Source organism: Electrophorus electricus, chromosome 2 (genome assembly GCF_041902795.1).
Source record: "Electrophorus electricus isolate QZ-2024a chromosome 2, ASM4190279v1, whole genome shotgun sequence".
Taxonomy (NCBI): Eukaryota; Metazoa; Chordata; class Actinopteri; order Gymnotiformes; family Gymnotidae; genus Electrophorus; species Electrophorus electricus.
The window spans coordinates 23441000-23460804 of NC_137498.1; the positions used below are offsets into that span (position 1 = coordinate 23441000).

The following is a 19805-nucleotide window of genomic DNA, read 5'->3' on the forward strand; positions in this document are numbered from 1 at the left end:
TAGATTTCTCATTCTGACATCTCTTTATAGTGCTTATGGTGTGATCCTGCAAGTTTGTTAGATGGTGGAACTATTGCGTAGCGTCCTCATATCCCTCCGGTTTATAAAACGCAGGGACGCCCCACTCCAAAAACATTCGTCAGATTTTGTAGCTCATGTTTTGCCTGCCTGAATTTATTCCGCTACTTGCAATGGCCCTATCTGAATATAAAACACAAAGCTAATCTTTAAACTCCGCTCTGTGACCTAATTATGACCGTGGTAGGGTTGTTATGTTATTTAAGAAGCACAAGATTGTTTCGGACCCCTTTGTTGGTGTCTGCGGTGTTTTCACGAGGACATGCTTCTTACACGCAAGGACAGAGTCCCGAGCCGCGGATTCGGGAATATTTCTACTACATTGACCATCAAGGACAGGTAGATAGCCTACATGATAAATAGTTAAACAAAATGCTCTTGTCCAAATTCTGTTTCTGTTTCAATGGTCTTCAGTAGATGTGTTCATGAAGAAATATTCTTGCATAACTTAATTAGGCAAATGTATCTCTCCTATCCAGCTCTTCCTGGATGATACTAAGGTGAAGAACTTTGTCACTTGTTTCAAAGGTACTAAGCCACGACCTCATCCCACACAGAAAGCTCCATTACAGGGCTACCTAGTTGACAGCCCTGTTATAAGACATGTAGCTAGACTACTTGCACAGTGCACTGCGTTTCTGAAACGTAGATTGTCATGAACTCTAGATAACTCTAGATAGTCTTAATCTCACAATTTAACAGTTTAGCATTCATAATTTAACAGTAGCCTATTTGTTAATAAATATTTAAATTAGCTAGTTACTGTGTAACTGTGTAATGTGTCTCTTTGTACTCCATTTTCATTTAAATCGTTGAGCATTTACTTTAACAGGTGTAGTAGAATATAGTATTACAGTAGAACGTGAACTGGGGATTCATCAGTAGGTACACATTGTAGCTTATCTCTTTGCAATTTCTCATTTTGCTCTTCTGATTTATTTGTCCATCTTTCAATAGATCAGCAGTTTCTAGTATTTTTCTTTAAGCATCTGAAAGTGAATCAGAGTGGCCGCTATCAGGAGCACTTTCCCTTCCTTTCCCTATGTGGACGTGAGAGGAACTTCCTGCGCTGTGATGATCAACCAGTTGTCTTCACTCACCTGTTGTCTCCTGAGTCAACACATGAGGAGAGTCTATCATACTGTGGAGGCGGGGCTACACTGACAGTTCTGTTTCAACCAGAATCGTTGTTCATGCATCCAGTCAGTGGCAGAGTGTACCATCCTGCTCCTGAGCGTGTAGGGGGTGTTGGATTGGTGCGTTCTGCACTGGCCATTGAGCTCAGCCCTTTCTTTCAGTACTCTTTGGGAGAAGTTAACACCACACAGCCTACTCATTTTCTTTGGGCCGGGCAGTGCCACATGTTGACCAACGAGCTGTCAAGACATTTCCTTGTGAACTAAGACGTATTCTCCAGAGGGTGGCAGACACCTTTATTTTCGAATACACTTCAGGCAAATGTTTATCTATGTTTCAGCAAACTGCTGTAGCTAAAATATTTGAGATGTGTGACTGTGAGTGCATATTTAAGCAGTTATAAATATTGATTGTAATTTATTGGGGTTGTGTTTAGCAATCTTCAAAGAGTGAGTCTTTCTTTAAGGCTCCAATAAATTGCAAGCAAAGGTATTCATGTTTTGATAGACCATGCTATTACAATCCAGAGAAATTAAAATCTTGTTAAATTGTATTGTGGTGTGTCTTGTTTACTTTTGACATCAGCCGAGCCCTCATGAGCTTGCAATTTCATTCCATTTCTCTAATTACGTCTGACATTGACCAAATAATTCATGTTTACGTGTTAGGACGTTAAGTACACTGGTCTGTCACGTGGGCCCGTGGCTGTAATGAGAAGTTACTAGGTAATGTTTGGTCTGATGCGCACTAAACATAAAACCCATTCGCGCAGCCTGTTCAAAGGTCGTCGCTGCAGAATTGAAAATAATATAATGAAAGTTTAAAACGGGCAGGGAATATTACCTTACGTTAACACATAAATTACATATGTCAGGTGGAGACTGAAAATATAAAGGGAGGAGCTATAGCTTGGGCCGTGCGGGGGAGCGTCTTGGAAACTTCATGTCCCAGGAGTCTACCTACAACATTTGCAATCGTTTTCTGATTGAAAAATGGCGACACCGTTGAACGAAACATGTGCTACTCTGGAGCGCTCTTTACGCGAGCGTGTGCCTCCTCTTCTCACGGATCTTTATCAGTTTACTATGGCATACGCCTACTGGCGTGCTGGCAGACATAACGAGCCCGCGGTTTTCGAGTTGTTTTTCCGGGATAATCCGTTCGGTGGTGGATTCTCTCTTTTTGCAGGGCTGAGCGACTGCTTGCTGTTCCTGCTGAACTTTCGTTTCACAAGTGAAGGTTAGTGTGTATGTGTTGGTAAGGCTGGATGTGAGTGTACTAAAGATAGCCCCCAAATTCTCCCGGTTTGACGCGCTGACAGTGTAACACTGCTCCGTCCAACCTTTGGCTGCTGAAATGTTGCGCAACAGACATTCCAAGCGTAGATTACATGAGTTCTTGGAATTACTTGCCAAATGTCTATGAACACAGTAAAAAAGATTTTAATAAAATAAAAACCCTGGCAATGTCACTGCATTTGATATGACCCTCCCCTGTCCTTCAAGTGGTTGGGGTTACATAAATGCCCGATTCCCAGTCATGTGCTCAGCGCATAATTAACAAACTTACTAAAATTCTCAATTGAAACAAGAACCGATACACCTAGGTCTAATGTTTTCACATTGTAACGTTCGTAGCTCCCATATTAGATTGCGTCAAAATAAAAATAAAGATACCCCCACTGAAGGAATACAGAATTTGTTAACTAAAGGGCACACGATTCTTTAAACAAGGTTTGAAATGTGTATGAATAGCCGCACGAATTTTGGGGGAAGACCATAAAGACTTACAATCAGTCATACATACATGGCTGTTTGTTTTTAATGCTAATGTTGTTTGGGATTTTGTGTCCTTTGTTTACTACCAAGAAGTATGTTAGTGGCTCACAATTAATTTTGGTCAGAATGCTCGCCCCTAGACAAATTGTACCCTCATAAATATTCGAATAGCGTTCCTTATTTAGTCCTAAAAGTTGTGTTTCATCCAGCAGGTATTTAACATTCAATGCACTGAAACGGCACAATCCTGACTGGCAAAAAAAAAAAAATCGTTTTATATTACAAATATTTATATTAATACATAAATATTTGTATTAATGTGTACATTTGTCTTAGAATTTAAATGTGAATTTGTTAACAGAATTGTTTGTGTCCAAATAACCTACATATGTTAAGACCCATTATACCCTAACTCCCATTATTTTTTAAACCAAATTTTAATTTCCTGTTTATTACATTTAGTATTTTACATTTACATTTTTTCCCCTTCAAATGAAATGTTTCAGTTGAAGTATTTCCTACCACAAAAACAATTTCCAAGTTGCTCAACTTCCATTATCCACTTCTTGATAACCTAGTATAGCACTAAGTTTTCTGCACTGTAGATTTCTTTAAGTTTGTGTTTGTTGTTGCATCGATGTGGATGCCTTTACCATATTTTTGTTGTTGTTGTGTTGCAACATTTGCTAATGTAATACACCAATTTACACATAACTAAACTATGTGTGACATCAGATTTACCATTAAATGGGTTTTGAACACACTACTGTGTGCCTGTGGTTGATAACAGATGTGGAGTACCTGCGCTCGGTGCTTCCTGTGGATACAGACCCAGATTTCTTCACCTACCTCAAAGGGCTCGACTGCTCTGCTGTCTCTATCAGTGCGGTAGCTGAGGGCACCGTGGTTTTTGCCCGGGTACGTGCCTGAGTCAACACCTCCCTATCACCTCTGATGCCTACACTGAGAGATCAGGAGAGATGGAATTGTGACAACGTCTATTACACTTAGGTTCCTCTTATGGAGGTGTCTGGCCCACTGGCTGTTGTTCAGTTGCTAGAAACCAGTCTACTCTGTCTAGTCAACTACTCCAGGTTTGAACCCCCTTCTTCTGCATAGTTTTACAATTGTTCACCAGTTGTCTTCGTTGATGTGGAATAAGTGTTCGTTGATAAGCAACACTTATGGTCCCTTCATGTGACCTCAGTTTGGTATGCACCAACGCTGCACGGTTCCGTCTAGCTGCGGGGCCTGAGCGCCGACTCCTGGAGATGGGCCTGAGGAGAGCGCAGGGGCCTGACGGAGGGCTGACTGCTTCCCGTTACACACACATCGGAGGTAAACACACACTAGAACAGCTTCCCTAGTATGGTTGATGATCATGAAGGAATTTTTAAGGAACATGTATCTGTGTTATTACTGAGGCATATTAGCATATAACATAATGTATCAAAATCACCTGTTTTTCCTGGCACTGTTGTGCTGTTGTCAAAAGCTCACTTGAACAATTTGCTGTGTGTATTTGGGTGATGACAGATGTGGAGTATTTAGGAAAGGCCAAAGGAGCCCCACCAATGCATGGGGATGTGAAATCCCTCTTCAAGCTGTCTTTCTGGCCTCAGGTTTTGATTTGACGAGTAACGCTCTGGCTGGGCATCTCTTTGGGATTCCAGTGGCAGGCACCATGGCACACTCTTATGTCACATCCTTCTCCTCTCTGGAGGAAGTGTGGCCACAGGTGCGTCATGACCTCATTTCCTGTTACTAACCAGTAAGAGATGGCTGCTGGTCTAAAATGAACAGTACCTTGAGAGAGGGCTTTTTTGATACCAAGCCCACAACTTGATCACACTTCAATAAAGCTTCAGTGGCTTTAGAGACAGTTGTAATGAGGAATTATTATACTAAATGCATTTTCAGAAACAAACCATTTATACAGAAACAAACAATTCTGTAAAGCACAGGCTAAGAAGAAAAGATTCACAGCCCATTCCGATACACATTTCATGTATTAGCATGCATTAGATCAGGGGTGCCCAAGTGCAGTCCTGGTGACCAGCAGAGTTTACTTCCAACCCTAATCTGTCCCACCTGATCAAGTTTATCGAGACCTTCAGTAGCAGCCAGGTGCGCTAGATTAGGGTTAGAACTGACTTGGGCAGGTTTGTATTAGATAGTTGCATCATTTTAAAGCTAAACATTATGACCTTTCCGTTGTGACATTAGGGGAGCATTGTTTACACAAACTATGATGAATTAGTCATTTTGTTTAAGTAAATACCATTGCATATATTTTGTCTCCATGGGAACTAGAAGAACATAGGTCGTTGGCAAATATGGTGACTGTACTGACAATAGATACAGCTGCATTAATGGCTAATTAGAACGGTGGTGGTGGGGAGATCCCTCAGTAGGGTTGCTCATGATTGAATAATGCTACTCCTACAGTGGCCACTGGGTATAATGTAAAAAAGTAGCTGTAGTGTTAAAAAAAAAAAAAAGTTGTTTACTTTGTAGAAGTTGTAGAAGTACATAATTTAATTTTACTCATGGAGATTTTATGGTAGATACTGTATATTCTGAAAAGCACAAGCTCCATATTTGAGATGAGCATATTTGATATGCCATGGATATTGATTTAACAGATGAACCACAGTGTAAGAAATTGTAATATTATTTCAGGTTGAAATATAGTGTTTCATATCTGAATATAATAGTCCATGGTTTCCAGTAGGCCAAACAATACGATTGTCATCATGTGTACATTTGATAGAAAAATGTATTACAACATTTCAGTTATAACCTGAAGAGGAAATAATAGTAGTAGTAGTAGTAAATTCAATAAATTAATGATACCTGTAGTGAATTGTCAATACATATTAGTGCTTTTATAACATTTTAAGTATATTTTAATAATAACCAAAGTCCAGCATTTTCACATCATGCCATTCTTATAGCTTGTTTATTGGGGCACTTATCTTGCCTCTGGTTTTAATTGCATTTATACATCTAGTTGCATTGTTTTTGTTTTTTTTAAAGTGCAAAATTGGTACCATAAAGGTTTGTCTGATGTGTTCTGTAAAAGTTGCCTGTATTATTACATATTATGCTACTGTAAACTGTCTCATTAAGTTAGTCAGGGACTTTGTGGTAGAGTGTGATAGTGGATGTTTGATGCTAGTTTTGATACGAGTTGCTTTGTTTGCCATGAAGTGTTTGTAAGATATTTGTGTGTCCATGTTTTCATGCTAACCTGACACAAAGAGTGTTGCGAATACATATTAACAGTTGCTATGTGCGCTAACTGCTGGGGGACCATGACTGGAAATATCTAACCATTTAAAACCACAATGCTTCCAAAGCTTATGGTTAAAATGAGGAAGAAGTTTTGAAGAAGTTAATATAGAGACATCTCTGTATGTTTTGTAGAGAGCAAAAATAACAAACTGGACTTGTCTATTGAAAACTAACTGTCCACTATAAAGCTATAAAGGCATGTCCATACTTTAATGATTAGTTCTTTTGTGTGCAACTTTAACAGAAGAATGCATGAGAGAAGCTATTTTATGATTTTAAGTTGTTTTTACCTTTTTTAAATTAATGAATTAATTTTGATCAGGAGTGGTTTTTGTTCTCGCTGCAGATACTGGCTCCCTGCGGGGGTGGTGACCCCATTGACTTCATGTGTCTAGTAAAGGGCTGGTTAGGACATGTGTGCCAGTTACTAGGAGCGAAACCTCAGGGGGTTCGCGAGGGTGAGCTTGCTGCCTTCTTGTCCTACGCCATCGCTTATCCCCGCAACTTCCTGCCTGTGATCGACAGTTACAGTGTTGGCTGGTAATGACTCTCCTGGTTTCTGAACTTGGTGATTCAGCACATTGTTGCATGTCATGCAGTGTCTTGTGTGTTGAGTGACAAGAACCATGTGGCCATGTGCTTTTGTTGCAGCAGCGGCTTGCTCTGCTTCTGTGCCGTTGCCTTGGCTTTGTGCGAGTTGAAGTATCAGCCTCTGGGTGTGAGGCTTGATAGTGGAGACCTCTGCAGGCAGTCTGTGGAAGTGCGCCATGCCTTTAGAGAATGCAGCAAACGGTCAGTGAATGTCTTCCACCTCCTCAAAAACACTACAGCTGTTTACAGACCTGTTATTTATTTCCTTTCTCTTGGCTCCTTTCTAGTTTCTCAGTTCCTGCGTTTGAATCTTTCATTATTGTTGGTACGAACAGTGTGTCTGAACAGAGCCTTGTTGAGCTCAGCAAAAGAGTAAGTTGGATTTTTTAATTAATTAATTTATTTATTTTTTGTAGGTTTCCCTGTAAAGCTTTTAATGACATAACACTTTATAAACAGTTGCCGCTCTCTTTATCTCTGCCAGGATAATGAGATTGATGTTGTGGGGGTTGGAACTCATCTAGTTACTTGCACAAGTCAGCCATCCCTTGGCTGTGTGTATAAGGTAAATGAGATGGAATAGCAACAGCATGTCGGTGAATTCCTCCTCAGAGTCATCCTGATGACACATTCATGCTTTTATATTAGCTGGTGGAGGTCTGCGGGAGGCCCAGGATGAAGCTGAGTGAAGACCCAGAGAAGAGCACACTTCCAGGGAGGAAGGCCATCTACAGGCTGCTGGACACTGAGGGTCAGGCCCTGTTTCTCATCCTTCCTACTGCAGCTCTCTAAATCACTTTGTCAGCTTGGCTCTGCACAGTCATTAGATGTGGACACGCCCGTTTCTGTGGCTGTATCCTCACTGGGTTTTTCAGTTCCTCTCATTCTGCCCCTCTACATCGTACCCCCCGCAGGTCATCCTCAAATGGATCTCATCTGCCTGTCAGAGGAGCCCGCCCCCAAGGTGGGTGTGCCGCTGAATTGTCATCCTTTAGGGTTGGACAAGGCTGCTCTATCAATCATGCCTGCCAAGGTGACAAGTCTACGATCAGATGTCTTCTCTTATGGCAAGGTAAACTGCAACCATTTCATTCTATTTGTTCATGAGAATTTGTCTTCCAAAGACCTCAAAATATGAGTGAAAAATAATCCAAAAAGAAAAATCAAAGGATATAGTATAGTCAGAATAGTGTCTTAGCATTTAACATTTAAGTATATAAATGTACATGTAAACACAATGGTAGTTTGTTGTGTAAGCCTAAACCTTAGTTAGGCATTAAAACTGGGGAAGAGTCTAGTAAAGATTGATGTGACATTGACTGTGCCCTTTCTCCACCCCTTTCCCATTTTACCAGGCTGCTGACTAAAGAATTTGGGCTATGGAAAGAACTTTATTTATTCCCGCATACCAGGAAGTCCATTACTGAAAAACTATAGGATTCTATGTTCTATTTTCAGATCACACTCCCTCTGTGCAGTGCAACTGAAAGTCGAGTATGTGCACAGAGTTCTCTTCAAGCTCTCTACCCCCATCACAAAAGATTGCAGGAGCCAGAGCCTTATAGAGTGAGTGTTTACCACCTTTAAAACCACCCTGTTGACATATCTAAAAGCTAATGTTAAAACCACACCTTACCAAGCCTTTATCAATGAAATCTGTGTTTTTCTCCTAAAGGTGGCTGTGTCAGAGAGAGTTCATTCTCTTGTGTCTGACATCAAAATGGGAAACAGCAAAGGCAGTAATTTTCTGCTGTCCAATTGAAGCAAACTGAGACACAGAAGTTGCGTTTACCTCTTGTGTGGGGCTCAGTTTTATAGCAGTGCAGCTCTGCAATTGTTGCCTACTCTTCTGGCCTCCTGTGTACATTTTTTTCCACAGTAAACTAGGCTGTTGAATGATTACATGCTTTGTCACACATTCTCAGTAGGCTATTAATGATTGTGAGATTTTTTTTAAAGTGTTGTCAAAAGCATTTTCAAACACTAATTAAAGATAGCATTTCTGCTGTAACTTTATACAGTAATGTACCATATTAAAGTGTCATGAAATTTCTTTGAGGATTGCAGATTTGATTACGATAGGTGCATTGATGCTTTGTAATGAAGTGTTTGATATTACGATTGGAAAGATTTATAATAGGAAGATCAAAACAAATATATTTTTATTTAATTATTGAATGCATGTAATTTGTCGGTTCCTGAGCACTTTGTTACACATTATGCAAGTTCCCATAGTGTGATAACCAAAAGAAAAGATGATTTGCTATAAATAAACGTGAATAAACTTGGATTTGTTCATTTAGGGTACATATAAAGGAAAAAAACGTTCCAGAGGCAACAAAGTAACTAGCGTAGGGCCTCACCAGAAAAACGCGACCGGTGCCTTTGTCTGAGCTATCGACTCCTGACTGGCGATGCCTTTGGGTTGCCACGGACAACAGTTATTCTTCCGCTTCAGATCACCTTTATCTACACCCATATTTTCCGTATTAGAGACTTCCACTGTCACTCATGTGTCTCCTTTGTACTACGATTTGATAACGCAGATGTCAATCAGCAGCGACACCGCTCTATTGGATAGAAGGGATGGCTGGGTTGGTCTTGAGAATTAAACCAATTATAGTGAGCCATCAGATGCAGTCGTTGCACGTAGCCTATGCAACAAGTGGATTTTTTTTGTTTAAAACATTTAAGTAGTTGTTATAGTTGTTTCAGCGGTAATTCCAGGGCAGGTTGTATTATATTCGCTAGACTATGGTTTGGTGTGTGGGAAATTAGAGTAGCGGTCGAAGTAGCGTAATGCTCAAGAGTTTTCGACTTGAAGTAGGATTACAGTGGAACTCACGGATTTGCTAAAATTTGATATGCCCAAAATGTTGGGTGTAAAATAGGGGTGCACGCTTTCCGTAATTCGCTGTTGCAGCAGTCTAAGGGTATATTTGCTAGCGAGAGTAACCGTCATTCATAGGCGGGTGAGTGCCGCTTATCGACAGGGATGTCTTATACTGCCTCAGAAGATGTTACGGCGCTAAGGGGTGAAGGCGGCTCCGATGAATCTGTGCGAAAGGTGGGTGAACGTCTTTAAGTCCTTTAATGAGCAAATCTAAATAGGTTTAAAGTATCACAAGTGAATGCTGTATCGTGATCAACAATTATTTTAAATGGCATTTCTGCTAACAGATTACGCAAGGTGTGTACAATATACCAATACATGTGAGCATTATGTTAATGAAACTCGACAGTGCTGACCGGTGTGGGTATTAAATACGCGTTCCTCTGTTATAGGGATGTGATCCTCTAGTGTCAACTCAGCGCAGCAGAGTTCAGCAGCGAAGAGCCCAACTCAATCAGCAAATCAACCGTGAGCTCAGCCTGCGAACAGGAGCGGAAAATTTGTACAGGTGTGTGTGCACGTGTGGCTTTGGTTTGCAGCAGCAGTGAATCTTTCCCTTTATTGCATTTATACGTAGGATCATTGTTTGGCTTCCCATTCACACACATGTATCCTTACATATGCTCAAATACCAGATAAATCTGCACAGATTGTCTGTTCTCCGGTTCTCCTAACAGCATGCGACACACCCATTTGTTTTATTTATTTTTTTATTTTCTCTTATTTTGGCTCTGTTATTGGTTCGCGGCAGTACGTGTGTTGGTAGAAAAATGTGCGTGTGTAGTAGTCCCTTGAGCAACGGTTTGTATGCGTGTGTTTGTGTTTTAGGGCTACAACTAATCAGAGGGTTAAGGAGACGGTGTCATTGGAATTGAGCTTTGTAAACTCAAACTTGCAACTACTCAGAGAAGAACTAGAAGAGCTGGACAGCAATATGGAAGTTTACCAGACTGATAGGTAAACATAAACCCCACACTTAGCTTTGCTACACTAATATCTGAACACTGATTGCTTATGTTGCTAAATCTGTGTTTTTAGAAATAGTTATGGTTTGTATATAGCAAATATATGTTGAGTGAGTTTTTTGTGATTTATGTGAGCTATCTCTATGTGGTGAGAAATAAAAATATGATTTCTTATAACATTTTAAACGTATATGCAAATGTTTATTCTCTTGTCACTCCTTAAACCTTGATGAAAGTGCAGGTGCAAAAATAAGGTTTTTCTTTTAAATAAAAAATGGATGACAAAGCACAGAAGCTCATAAAGGATGAGAATTTTTGTGAAACAGGTGCCAAACATTAAAAATGCCATGAAGAAAATGAAAGAAAGAAATATGTAGAAAACTACTGAGAGCAGGGGCAGAATGGGACTGTGATGAGGAAATTGGATTCTTGAAGGAAAATAAGGTAAAACTTGAGACTTGTAAGCCTCTTCTGGCCCATCTCTCATTTTTAAAGTGAAAAGGTGAATGTTCCTATGATCCCACTTGGACTGAAGGAGACGAAGGAAATTGATATGAGTGTCAGTCTTCAGGTAAGCAAAATTCTCACAAGTTTATTCTTTCTTCTTGATTCATGTGTTTTTGTGGCAGTGTGATTTTCACATGTGTTTGACAGTATGATGTTTGATTATCATGTGGTTTTTAAAATGTAATGTGTGGGTTATTCATGTGATGTTTCTTTGGTATTAGCCCAATTCATTACAACTAGCCATGAGATATAGTGATAATCAAGAGACAACATGTTGGTGGGTAATGGGTATTATTTTATTTGAATTATATCTTAAAACTATTCACAGGAATTCATCAGTGAACACTATGGAGAAGATGCTTCTCTTTACTTGACAGAAATCAAAATGCTTATGGAACTCAGACAGGTATAATATATGAATGCAAACCAAACACACAGAGTTCAACAATGAGCATATGCTCACAGGTGTTTAAATTCTCCTCAACGTGTTTGATTAAATCTTAAATCAGTTGTTGATCAAATGTACTGACTGCAGCTTTGCTGAGCATGTCATTTATCTCAGATGTGCCCTCCATGCAGGCCATTCGCACACCCAGCCGTAGCGACGCAGGGATCAGGCTGCTCTTGGAATACTATAACCAGCTGCACTTCGTGGACCAGCGCTTCTTTAACCTGCACAGAACTCTGGGAATTCACTTCCAGTGGTATGAGTATGAACCTCCTCCACACAAACATACAAACACATGTATGATCAAGCATTTTTCTCCATTTTTTTTTTTTTATGACCTGTGTAAAAAAATAAAATAAAATAAAATAAAATAAATAAAATCAACATCATGTACCTTTCCCTCCCACATAATTAGAAACATTAAAATGTACAGTTAGAAACTATACTATTCATGAATAACTAGGTTCAGAACACAGGAGCACGGTAGGCTGGATATATTTGACTGGCAGGCCAGTTTCATTCCAGCAGTGAGCCTGATGTGAAGATTCCAGATAACATCTCCCACCATGGCACTACATGTCATACCACTGTGATGTTCAGGGTCTTTCGACATTCCAATAATATTGTGTAATTCGTTGTTCTGTTGCCATAAAATGACCAGTTATGGGATAGAGGGATGAAGTATAGCGATGGAGTGGAGATATCGGACAGAGGGTAGCTGATATGTTGTGTGGCAAGAGATGGGCAACAGTCTGGTTGGTGAATGTTGCTGCACGGTCTCTAATAAAGTAGGTAGTTGGTGTAAATGCCTGGGTAATTGTAAAGTGCACAAAATGTTCATAAATAGAAACTTGATATTTTTATCTTGATATCCAAGTAAGCCCGTTATTTTTAATTCAAGCCACATATATGTAGAAATGTATAATTTACTCTACTTAGGAGTCACAAAGTCAGGGTAATGGTTACAATGGATTCCCTGGCCGTTGCATCTGTGAGTATTAGGAACATGAATGCAACATGGCTCTTTTTCCCCCACTAGGTACGACTCCCTGACTGGTGTACCATCCTGCCAGAGAGCACTGGCTTTTGAGAAGGGCAGTGTGTTGTTTAACATTGGAGCACTTTACACGCAGCTTGGCGCAAGACAAGACCGCTCCACTGTGCCTGGTATCCATGATGCTATCGATGCCTTCCAGAGAGCTGCCGGTACTATAATCTGTGTGGAAAGTTTTTGTGTATGTGTGTGTGTGTGTGTGTGCGTGTGTATCTAAATATGTATACACTTGCTTGCATGTTTGAGTGTGTATGAAACAGTCATGTGTGTATGTAGTTTCCTACCCATAGATTAAGCCTGGTATTGGACTAAATTGCAGTAACAGTGGTGAATCACAATTGGAAATTTGTTGTAGTGTAAATTTAGGCCTTATCTGGGTATAGGAAACTAGCTCATAAAGATTTGGGATGTAAACTGAGAATCTCACAGTACTGTCTGAATACCAAATATATTTGTATGCTGTGCAGTTAAACAGCACAATGCAAGATTTGATCATCTTTGATTTTAGTTATTAAATTATTTTAGTTTTAGTTGCCCTATAGCCTGGCTTTTTTGGCTGAGCATTTTCAAACAGACAGTCACTAATAAATCTATTCAGCCTTATTGACAGTGACCTCTACTAGCACTTGGGCATCTTGGAAAAAGACAGTATTTGTACCTATGTGCATATTTCAATAGGGGCATTTCTCTACTTGAAAGAAAACTTCTCTCATGCTCCGAGCCTGGATATGAGTGGCCCAGCACTAAGCATGCTAGTCCGCCTCATGGTTGCTCAGGTAAAAAAAAAAAAAAAAGAAAAGAAAAATTCATGTTTTTCCAGGTAATTTTTCTGGGGTTTTTTATTTTTATTTTGCCTGAAAATGTCTATACATTGTTTCAGATCGTGTGTGTGCGCATGCGAAAACTGAGTGTATCACATAGTAAATCACTATGATTAAGTGATTGATTAAGTGCTAGTATTATTCATTACTGAATGTAATACTGTAGTTGTCCTGAATGGTTTCCTCTTTTTGTTATAGTACTTATAATGGTATGTGAAGCTTATAGATGAATGAATAGCAAATGCATGGTGTACTGCACTGACAAATATTACTGGTTTTAGTTTTGCTATCTTTGTGCATGTGTATTGTGTTTTATACTTTCTAGGTTCAGGAGTGTGTTTGTGAGAAGGTAACACTCACCATGAAAGAAGATGACCTAATGTCGAACCTGCAGGCAGCTCAGGAGGTGGCACGGGTAAACACCCCACCACATGCACATGCATGCAAGCCTGAAAAATATTTTTTAAATTTATTTTTAAATTAACTAATCCAATAAAGATGGGTGGTAAGCCGTGTGTTTTTGTTTAGGTTTCGGATGTCTACTCCCTGGTGATGCAGGCCATGTCAGTGCCTTTGCTGAAGGATTATGTTCCCTTCTCCTGGCTCTCTGTGGTTCAGGTCAAAACCCAGCACTTCAGAGCCTTGGCCCATTACTATGCTGCTGTCACCCTCTGTGACTGCTCAGGTGAGCACAGAACAGTTTCCATGGGATCACATGACTGCTATTAGCATTATTTAATAGGAAGGTCTTTTTTTTTTTTTTTTTTTTTTTTTTGCCTTGGTCTTGCAGATATGATTAGTAAGGATGAGAACGCAGGGGTCAGGGCATTGACACAGATCCATGCCAGACCTCCAGACAGGCTGTCTCTCCAAAGACCAGAGGACAGACTCAGACTCGGTAAGCAGTTGTCTGCACAAATATGATGTATAGGCGAAATACTGACCTGGGTGACATATCTGGAATGGTTGTTCCTTTGTAAATGTCGCTGGTGTTATTAATTTTGTCCACCACAGAAGGTGACCAGTCACAGCTGCTCTGCCAAAAGTTAACACTTGGCATACGTGTCTCCCACGTATCGACACGCGTATCTCTGTACCTGTTTGTCGGATGGCTACTGCATGGCCATGGACTGTGTCTGACTGCAAAATGTGTGGCTTGTCCAGGCAAAGCTCATTTGCGCAATGCCATCATATGCCATGAGGAGGCGCTACGTCTCCATGGCGTGTGCAAGGCTCTGCGCAAGTTGGACATCTTACAAGAAGTGCTGGCACATGCACACGCCCGCTCGCTGGAGAAATACTCATACATTGATCAGGAGGATGACTTTTCTGAAACTGCAGAAGCTCCAGACATACAGCGTGAGTGGAGAATGAGATTTTGTTTTTCCAGATATCTGGTATCAGCTATTTCCATTTTCTTACTGTATGGGTGGTGTTATTGCCCTTAGTGCTTGGGTGGTGTTTTTGCACAAACAGTGTTTGATATGTTTTCAAGCATAGGAGAAAACTGTCTTAAATGATCCACTCAGGACTTTGGATAATCCATTTCTGAGGCCACAGCAGGAGATGATACAACTGTCACTCACTCATTTAGCGACTTCCAGTTCATGACTATCTTCTAGTTGTGATGATGATTTACCTATCTTTATTATGGTGATAAATATGACAAATTTTATGAGTGCAGTCTTATCTGAGTATCTTTTGTTAAAAACTGGAATTACCAGTTTCACAGGTTCCAGATTGCTTTTCAGCCTGATGTTGACATTCTGCTATTGGCAGCGTTCCCCCTTACCTTTGACCTATAGCCTATGATCTCTCTTTGGCAGCTCATACCCACCAAAAGCCTGATGTTATAACCCCCGACTTGAGTACAGTTAGAGTGATGGACATCTTTCACCGTTTGGTAATACAGCCAGCAGACTTGTCTTGATACTCTTGTCTTCAACAAAACATATAGAATTATAATGTCTCTTCTCATTTACACAAACATATCAGTAAACAGGCAAAAATGTTTTAAATTTGTATTAGTCAGGTTTCTGTTCAGGTACACTGAGCCATGTGTTGACTGTGATAAATGTTTGATGGCTTGTGTCTGTGTAGGGTCCTCCTTCTGTTTTCTCTGCTCGTAATCGATGGGTACGTCACCGCCTGTGTCTGGTTCGAGGAGAGGCTGGACTTGGTCTCACTCTGCGAGGTGATTCACCAGTCCTGGTTGCCAGTGTGTTGCCTGGCGGATGTGCTGCAGTAAGGATGTCTCCATCATAGAAATTGTTTGCACTGTAAAGCCTCCAAAATGAATAGTTTAGGCACACATTCTAATAGGGACGCCAGTAGCCAGTGGTAGCTCAGTGGTTAAGTTAATTGATTTGTAATTGGAAGGTGGCTGGTTAAAGTCCCAGCACAGACAAATTGCTACTGTTGGGCCCTGAGCAAGGCCTGTAGCCCTCAATCTCTCAAGTTGTAGTCAGTCATAATTGTAAATCGCTTTGGAAAAAAGCATCAGATAAATGTAAATGTATCCACTTTCTAGCATCATGTCATGATCTTAACTCAAACAGTCTTTTTCACACTCAGTTAGCAACATTAACATTCTGGACTGAACTATTTTAATGTCACACTCAACAGTAAAAAAAAAAAAAAAAAACGTGGTTGGATTATGCATTGCTGTATTAAGAAAGACAGAAAGCTTGATTGTTTACACTGCAGATGGCTGGATTGCATGAAGGAGATTATATAGTGGCTGTAAACGGTTCAGACTGCAAGTGGGCCAAGCATGCAGAGGTAGTGCATGCACTAAAAAGTTGCTCAGAGAGAGGACTGGAGCTTGATGTTGTCACGCCACATACTCACGAGGTACACCCACACAGACTATAATGATCCTGTATAATGCATATTACTCATGTGTTGTGGAAATGTGCATTTCAGTTGATGTGTATATAAATGAAGGCGTGTTCTGGCTCAGGTCGAAAGGAGAGCAGCACCACTTTCACCCAGCAGGGAACGGAATACTGCCAGTCGTATGAAGCAAGGAGGGGTTGGTGTCAGAGGTTCCAGCTCCTTGTTGAACTGGACCTGGAGAAGTGGAGCAGGGGCTGGACACAGTGGCAACTTTCATGAGAGTGAATCCATGTACTGACATAAAAATGAGGTTTCCTTTAAGCAAAAGCCAAGGACTACTCTCTCATGCCACAGACATTATGTGACTGATCAATCAGCAGTTTTTAAAGAGTTATGTAAAAAAAAAAAAAACTTTTTTTAATACAATTTGAAGAGGCCATCTGCCCTTTACATTGTGGGAACACTTCACGACAAATGACCAGTAGAAATGGTCCAACTTCACTTGGAATGACATTTCTTAGGTTCACTAGCAGCTGTTAAGCACTAGGGAGATGCAATATGCATTTAATGATGCCATTATTTAGTCATCTTCCAGAGTGTAGCAGACTGCTTCTTTTTATAATGTAGTTAATACAACAAAAGATCTGTTTGTTGTGTTACCCAAATCAGGATCTTAATGTGGTTAGCAAATGATTTTTGTATTCTGCCTTAATGTTTGTGTTGGTACAACTTTGGAATTCCAGTTAATACTGTGGGGACTGTTGGGTCATAAGCGCTGACATGACTTCAGCATCAGGAACAACAACAGAAGGAATAGCAAGAAGAATAAAAGCGAACAACCCTACAAAAAGAATTGCTGATGCTTCCTTTAAGCAAAAAAACCAAAAAACAAACACACTAAATTATTATACAACCTTGCAATGATGATTTTCATGTATTGAGCAATGCCAGCAAAGCAGTGATTTTGAGATTATATGTGGAATAAGTGAGAAATCAGTGATTTGATTATATAATATGTGATAAATGCACCAACCAACAAATTATGTTGCAAGCTTTACTAGTGTTTTTGTATACAAGAATCACACTTTCTCTGTCTGACAGACACGTCTGTTTTTTTCTTTGGATTTCTTTTTTTTTTTTTTTTTTTTTTCTTTCTTTTTTTTTTTTTTTTTGCAAGTTGTAATTGAACCAGTACGATTCTTTCCTAAACCCTAGCAATGATTAGTATCAACTATGAAATCATGACATAGGCACTGAATGTCTTTAAAACTTTTAACCCCTTAACTGATTTGTTCAGGATCAACATAATTGTTATTATTATTGGGGGAAGAGAAACATTCATGAAAGTAATATGGAATGTATACTTATGTTGAGGTCAGTATCATATGATCGCACATGCTGGTGTTTTGTAATAGTGCCTTTGCGTCATTTTTATGCTTAATGTGGCTTGTATAATAGATTTATCAGGCTCCTGTGCATGGTAATAACTGTTAGTAGCAAATATTCCTCTCTGGGTATTAGTGTGTGTTTCCCTTCCCTGAGCCCTTTGAAAGCCAGCTTACTTCACATTAGTATTTCAATCCAAAATCATGAACCACCATGGAATCTAGCATTTAAGATTTAAGTTTAGTTTTACTAATCATTTGAATCAGTGTAGAGGAAACTCAGGCATGATTTATACCTGAATTTCATTCCATGCCCTGATCTACACAGATAGCTAATTTATGTATATTAAGTAAATGGATTAAGTAAATGGAGACCTACTACAGTGTCTGTTTTGCTAATCGTTATTACATTATCATGAAGTAGATACACTCGCCAGTCAGTCCAACCTAATTTAGGTTTACCAAAACACTGACTTAATGAGGTATTACGTCGGGACCCACAATATAAAGACGTAATACCTTGACGTTATTTTAATATGCTTGTTATTAGGAGAGCGTAATTTAGAAATATTGCATTTTGAAAGTAGACTGAATGATTGGTATCTTTTTAATAACATTAATAGAACCACGTAGGTTGGGATCTGCATCTTGCAGCTTTAGAGACCCCAGGCAAGCGTCCAATAAACATCGTATTCCCATCCGTCATAAATTAAAGTACATCCGACAAACCTACGCAGAATTATGGGAATATTGCTGCTCAAATGTGTTTAGATTCTGCGCTGAATTGCTCCCCAGATGCGTTTTCGAATTGGGAATTTGAGGTCAAATTGTGGACTGTCTCACACACGCACTCACCCGCATTTATAATACACAGTGTAACGATTGATAGTTAACTATTTCCTATCCATTATTAATTATAAAACATTAAAAAATAGAAAAACTGAAAAAAACTGTCATTGCAAATTGTAGAAACTAGAATTGTACAGTGTATATATGCATAGTATACATTTCCCCTCTTCATTCATCATAACATATTTATTCATATTTATTTATTCATTAAACCGCATTCCATTTCCCTGTATCTCTCCTCAGCCACGGACAGAGCGGTTACAAAAAGCATTCCACTGCCAGTTATACCACGTATGACTGTACGTGACAAATAAACTTTGAACTTTATAATACACAGTGTAACGATTGATGGTTAACTATTTCCTATCCATTATTAATTAAATTATTTGACATCCCTTATATTATTTATGTTACATTAAATATTTAACGTTAACGTCCGGCAAGCGTAATCATTAAAAACATTTGGGGGGGGATTAACGCACCAGAACACACATCAACATCAACATTTTATTTCACCGCTAGGGAGCAGCATCTCGTTAAATTGATAGTCAGATAACGCTCTACATACCTCTGAGTCAATAGAGCTTTTAAGTTTGATATCAGTGTTTTTCTCGTAAATAATCTAACAATAATTACTGGACTTGGAAAGAACTCATGAGTTAACGATCTTATTGCATTAGATTATATTAGTTAAATAAATTAGTTAAATAAGTTACTCGAGAGTTATTCCCCACTCACCCCCCAAAAAAACAGTAGCAACAAACTGTTAGTATTTGAGAATTAATATACACTATTTATTGTATATTTTACTAAGAATGTTGAGTATTGTTCTTGTATTTTATTCTAGATCTTATAAAATATCACTCAAAGACAGGATGACAGTGTCGCATATAATAATATATCGACTGGTTAACTGGTCTAAATATCTCCAATTTTCCAGAACTTCCAAAAAGTTTTCAGACATTTAATCCAGTTAAAGTTCGTAATATCTAATTGCACGCAGCTGTTCATAAAATCTAAGAAGCTGAAAGTTATGATAACTAATTATACTAGAACTGTAACATTGTTGAAATTTGATACCTTTAACCAAATCGCTATGTAGGCTATATAATCCAAATAAACATTAATATAATACATAGCCTATAAAAGGGCTTGTCTTTTCAC

General features: G+C 39.3%; 3 protein-coding genes across 8 annotated transcripts; all 3 read left to right on the forward strand.

Annotated features, from left to right (window-relative positions):
- Positions 1-112: 112 nt before the first annotated feature.
- On the forward strand, positions 113-1768 carry c2h8orf82 (chromosome 2 C8orf82 homolog). The gene is made up of 3 exons (XM_027000988.3): positions 113-417; positions 558-606; positions 1036-1768. Exons 1-3 carry the CDS (start codon positions 253-255, stop codon positions 1479-1481), a joined length of 660 nt encoding a protein of 219 aa, XP_026856789.1. The 5' UTR covers positions 113-252; the 3' UTR covers positions 1482-1768.
- A 230-nt stretch (positions 1769-1998) lies between these two features.
- On the forward strand, positions 1999-8934 carry naprt (nicotinate phosphoribosyltransferase). 3 transcript variants are annotated; one of them, XM_026999952.3, is made up of 13 exons: positions 2005-2454; positions 3784-3911; positions 4005-4087; positions 4201-4331; positions 4616-4731; positions 6637-6830; positions 6945-7082; positions 7169-7253; positions 7366-7446; positions 7530-7632; positions 7796-7953; positions 8340-8447; positions 8557-8934. In XM_026999952.3, the coding sequence occupies exons 1-13, from the start codon at positions 2208-2210 to the stop codon at positions 8641-8643; spliced, it is 1659 nt and encodes a 552-aa protein (XP_026855753.2). In that variant the 5' UTR covers positions 2005-2207; the 3' UTR covers positions 8644-8934. The 3 variants fall into 3 exon arrangements, with proteins under 3 accessions (XP_081552276.1, XP_026855753.2, XP_026855744.2); XM_026999943.3 differs by having other exon boundaries at positions 2006-2454; positions 6942-7082; XM_081696150.1 differs by lacking the exon at positions 8557-8934 and having other exon boundaries at positions 1999-2454; positions 6942-7082; positions 8237-8375.
- A 369-nt stretch (positions 8935-9303) lies between these two features.
- rhpn1 (rhophilin, Rho GTPase binding protein 1) lies at positions 9304-18900 on the forward strand. 4 transcript variants are annotated; one of them, XM_081696128.1, is made up of 16 exons: positions 9304-9948; positions 10167-10282; positions 10603-10731; positions 11235-11310; positions 11575-11652; positions 11826-11950; positions 12734-12900; positions 13427-13524; positions 13895-13984; positions 14098-14254; positions 14360-14467; positions 14584-14928; positions 15396-15472; positions 15670-15813; positions 16276-16422; positions 16532-18900. In XM_081696128.1, the coding sequence occupies exons 1-16, from the start codon at positions 9877-9879 to the stop codon at positions 16703-16705; spliced, it is 2103 nt and encodes a 700-aa protein (XP_081552254.1). In that variant the 5' UTR covers positions 9304-9876; the 3' UTR covers positions 16706-18900. The 4 variants fall into 4 exon arrangements, with proteins under 4 accessions (XP_081552254.1, XP_026856918.2, XP_081552264.1 ...); XM_027001117.3 differs by having other exon boundaries at positions 14734-14928; XM_081696138.1 differs by lacking the exon at positions 16532-18900 and having other exon boundaries at positions 15670-15763; positions 16276-16418.
- Positions 18901-19805: the final 905 nt, after the last annotated feature.

Excerpts from the sequence above, each read along its gene's own strand:
- naprt (XM_026999943.3), top strand. The coding sequence starts at position 2,208 with ATGGCGACACCGTTGAACGAAACATGTGCTACTCTGGAGCGCTCTTTA. Across the intron at positions 4,732-6,636 it reads TGGAGGAAGTGTGGCCACAG|ATACTGGCTCCCTGCGGGGG; the intron begins GTGCGTCATGAC and ends TTCTCGCTGCAG. Across the intron at positions 8,448-8,556 it reads AGGAGCCAGAGCCTTATAGA|GTGGCTGTGTCAGAGAGAGT; the intron begins GTGAGTGTTTAC and ends TTTCTCCTAAAG.
- rhpn1 (XM_081696128.1), top strand. The coding sequence starts at position 9,877 with ATGTCTTATACTGCCTCAGAAGATGTTACGGCGCTAAGGGGTGAAGGC. Across the intron at positions 12,901-13,426 it reads TGCCTTCCAGAGAGCTGCCG|GGGCATTTCTCTACTTGAAA; the intron begins GTACTATAATCT and ends ATATTTCAATAG. Across the intron at positions 15,473-15,669 it reads TGGACATCTTTCACCGTTTG|GGTCCTCCTTCTGTTTTCTC; the intron begins GTAATACAGCCA and ends GTGTCTGTGTAG.
- c2h8orf82 (XM_027000988.3), top strand. The coding sequence starts at position 253 with ATGACCGTGGTAGGGTTGTTATGTTATTTAAGAAGCACAAGATTGTTT. Across the intron at positions 418-557 it reads ACATTGACCATCAAGGACAG|CTCTTCCTGGATGATACTAA; the intron begins GTAGATAGCCTA and ends TCTCCTATCCAG. Across the intron at positions 607-1,035 it reads CTTTGTCACTTGTTTCAAAG|ATCAGCAGTTTCTAGTATTT; the intron begins GTACTAAGCCAC and ends ATCTTTCAATAG.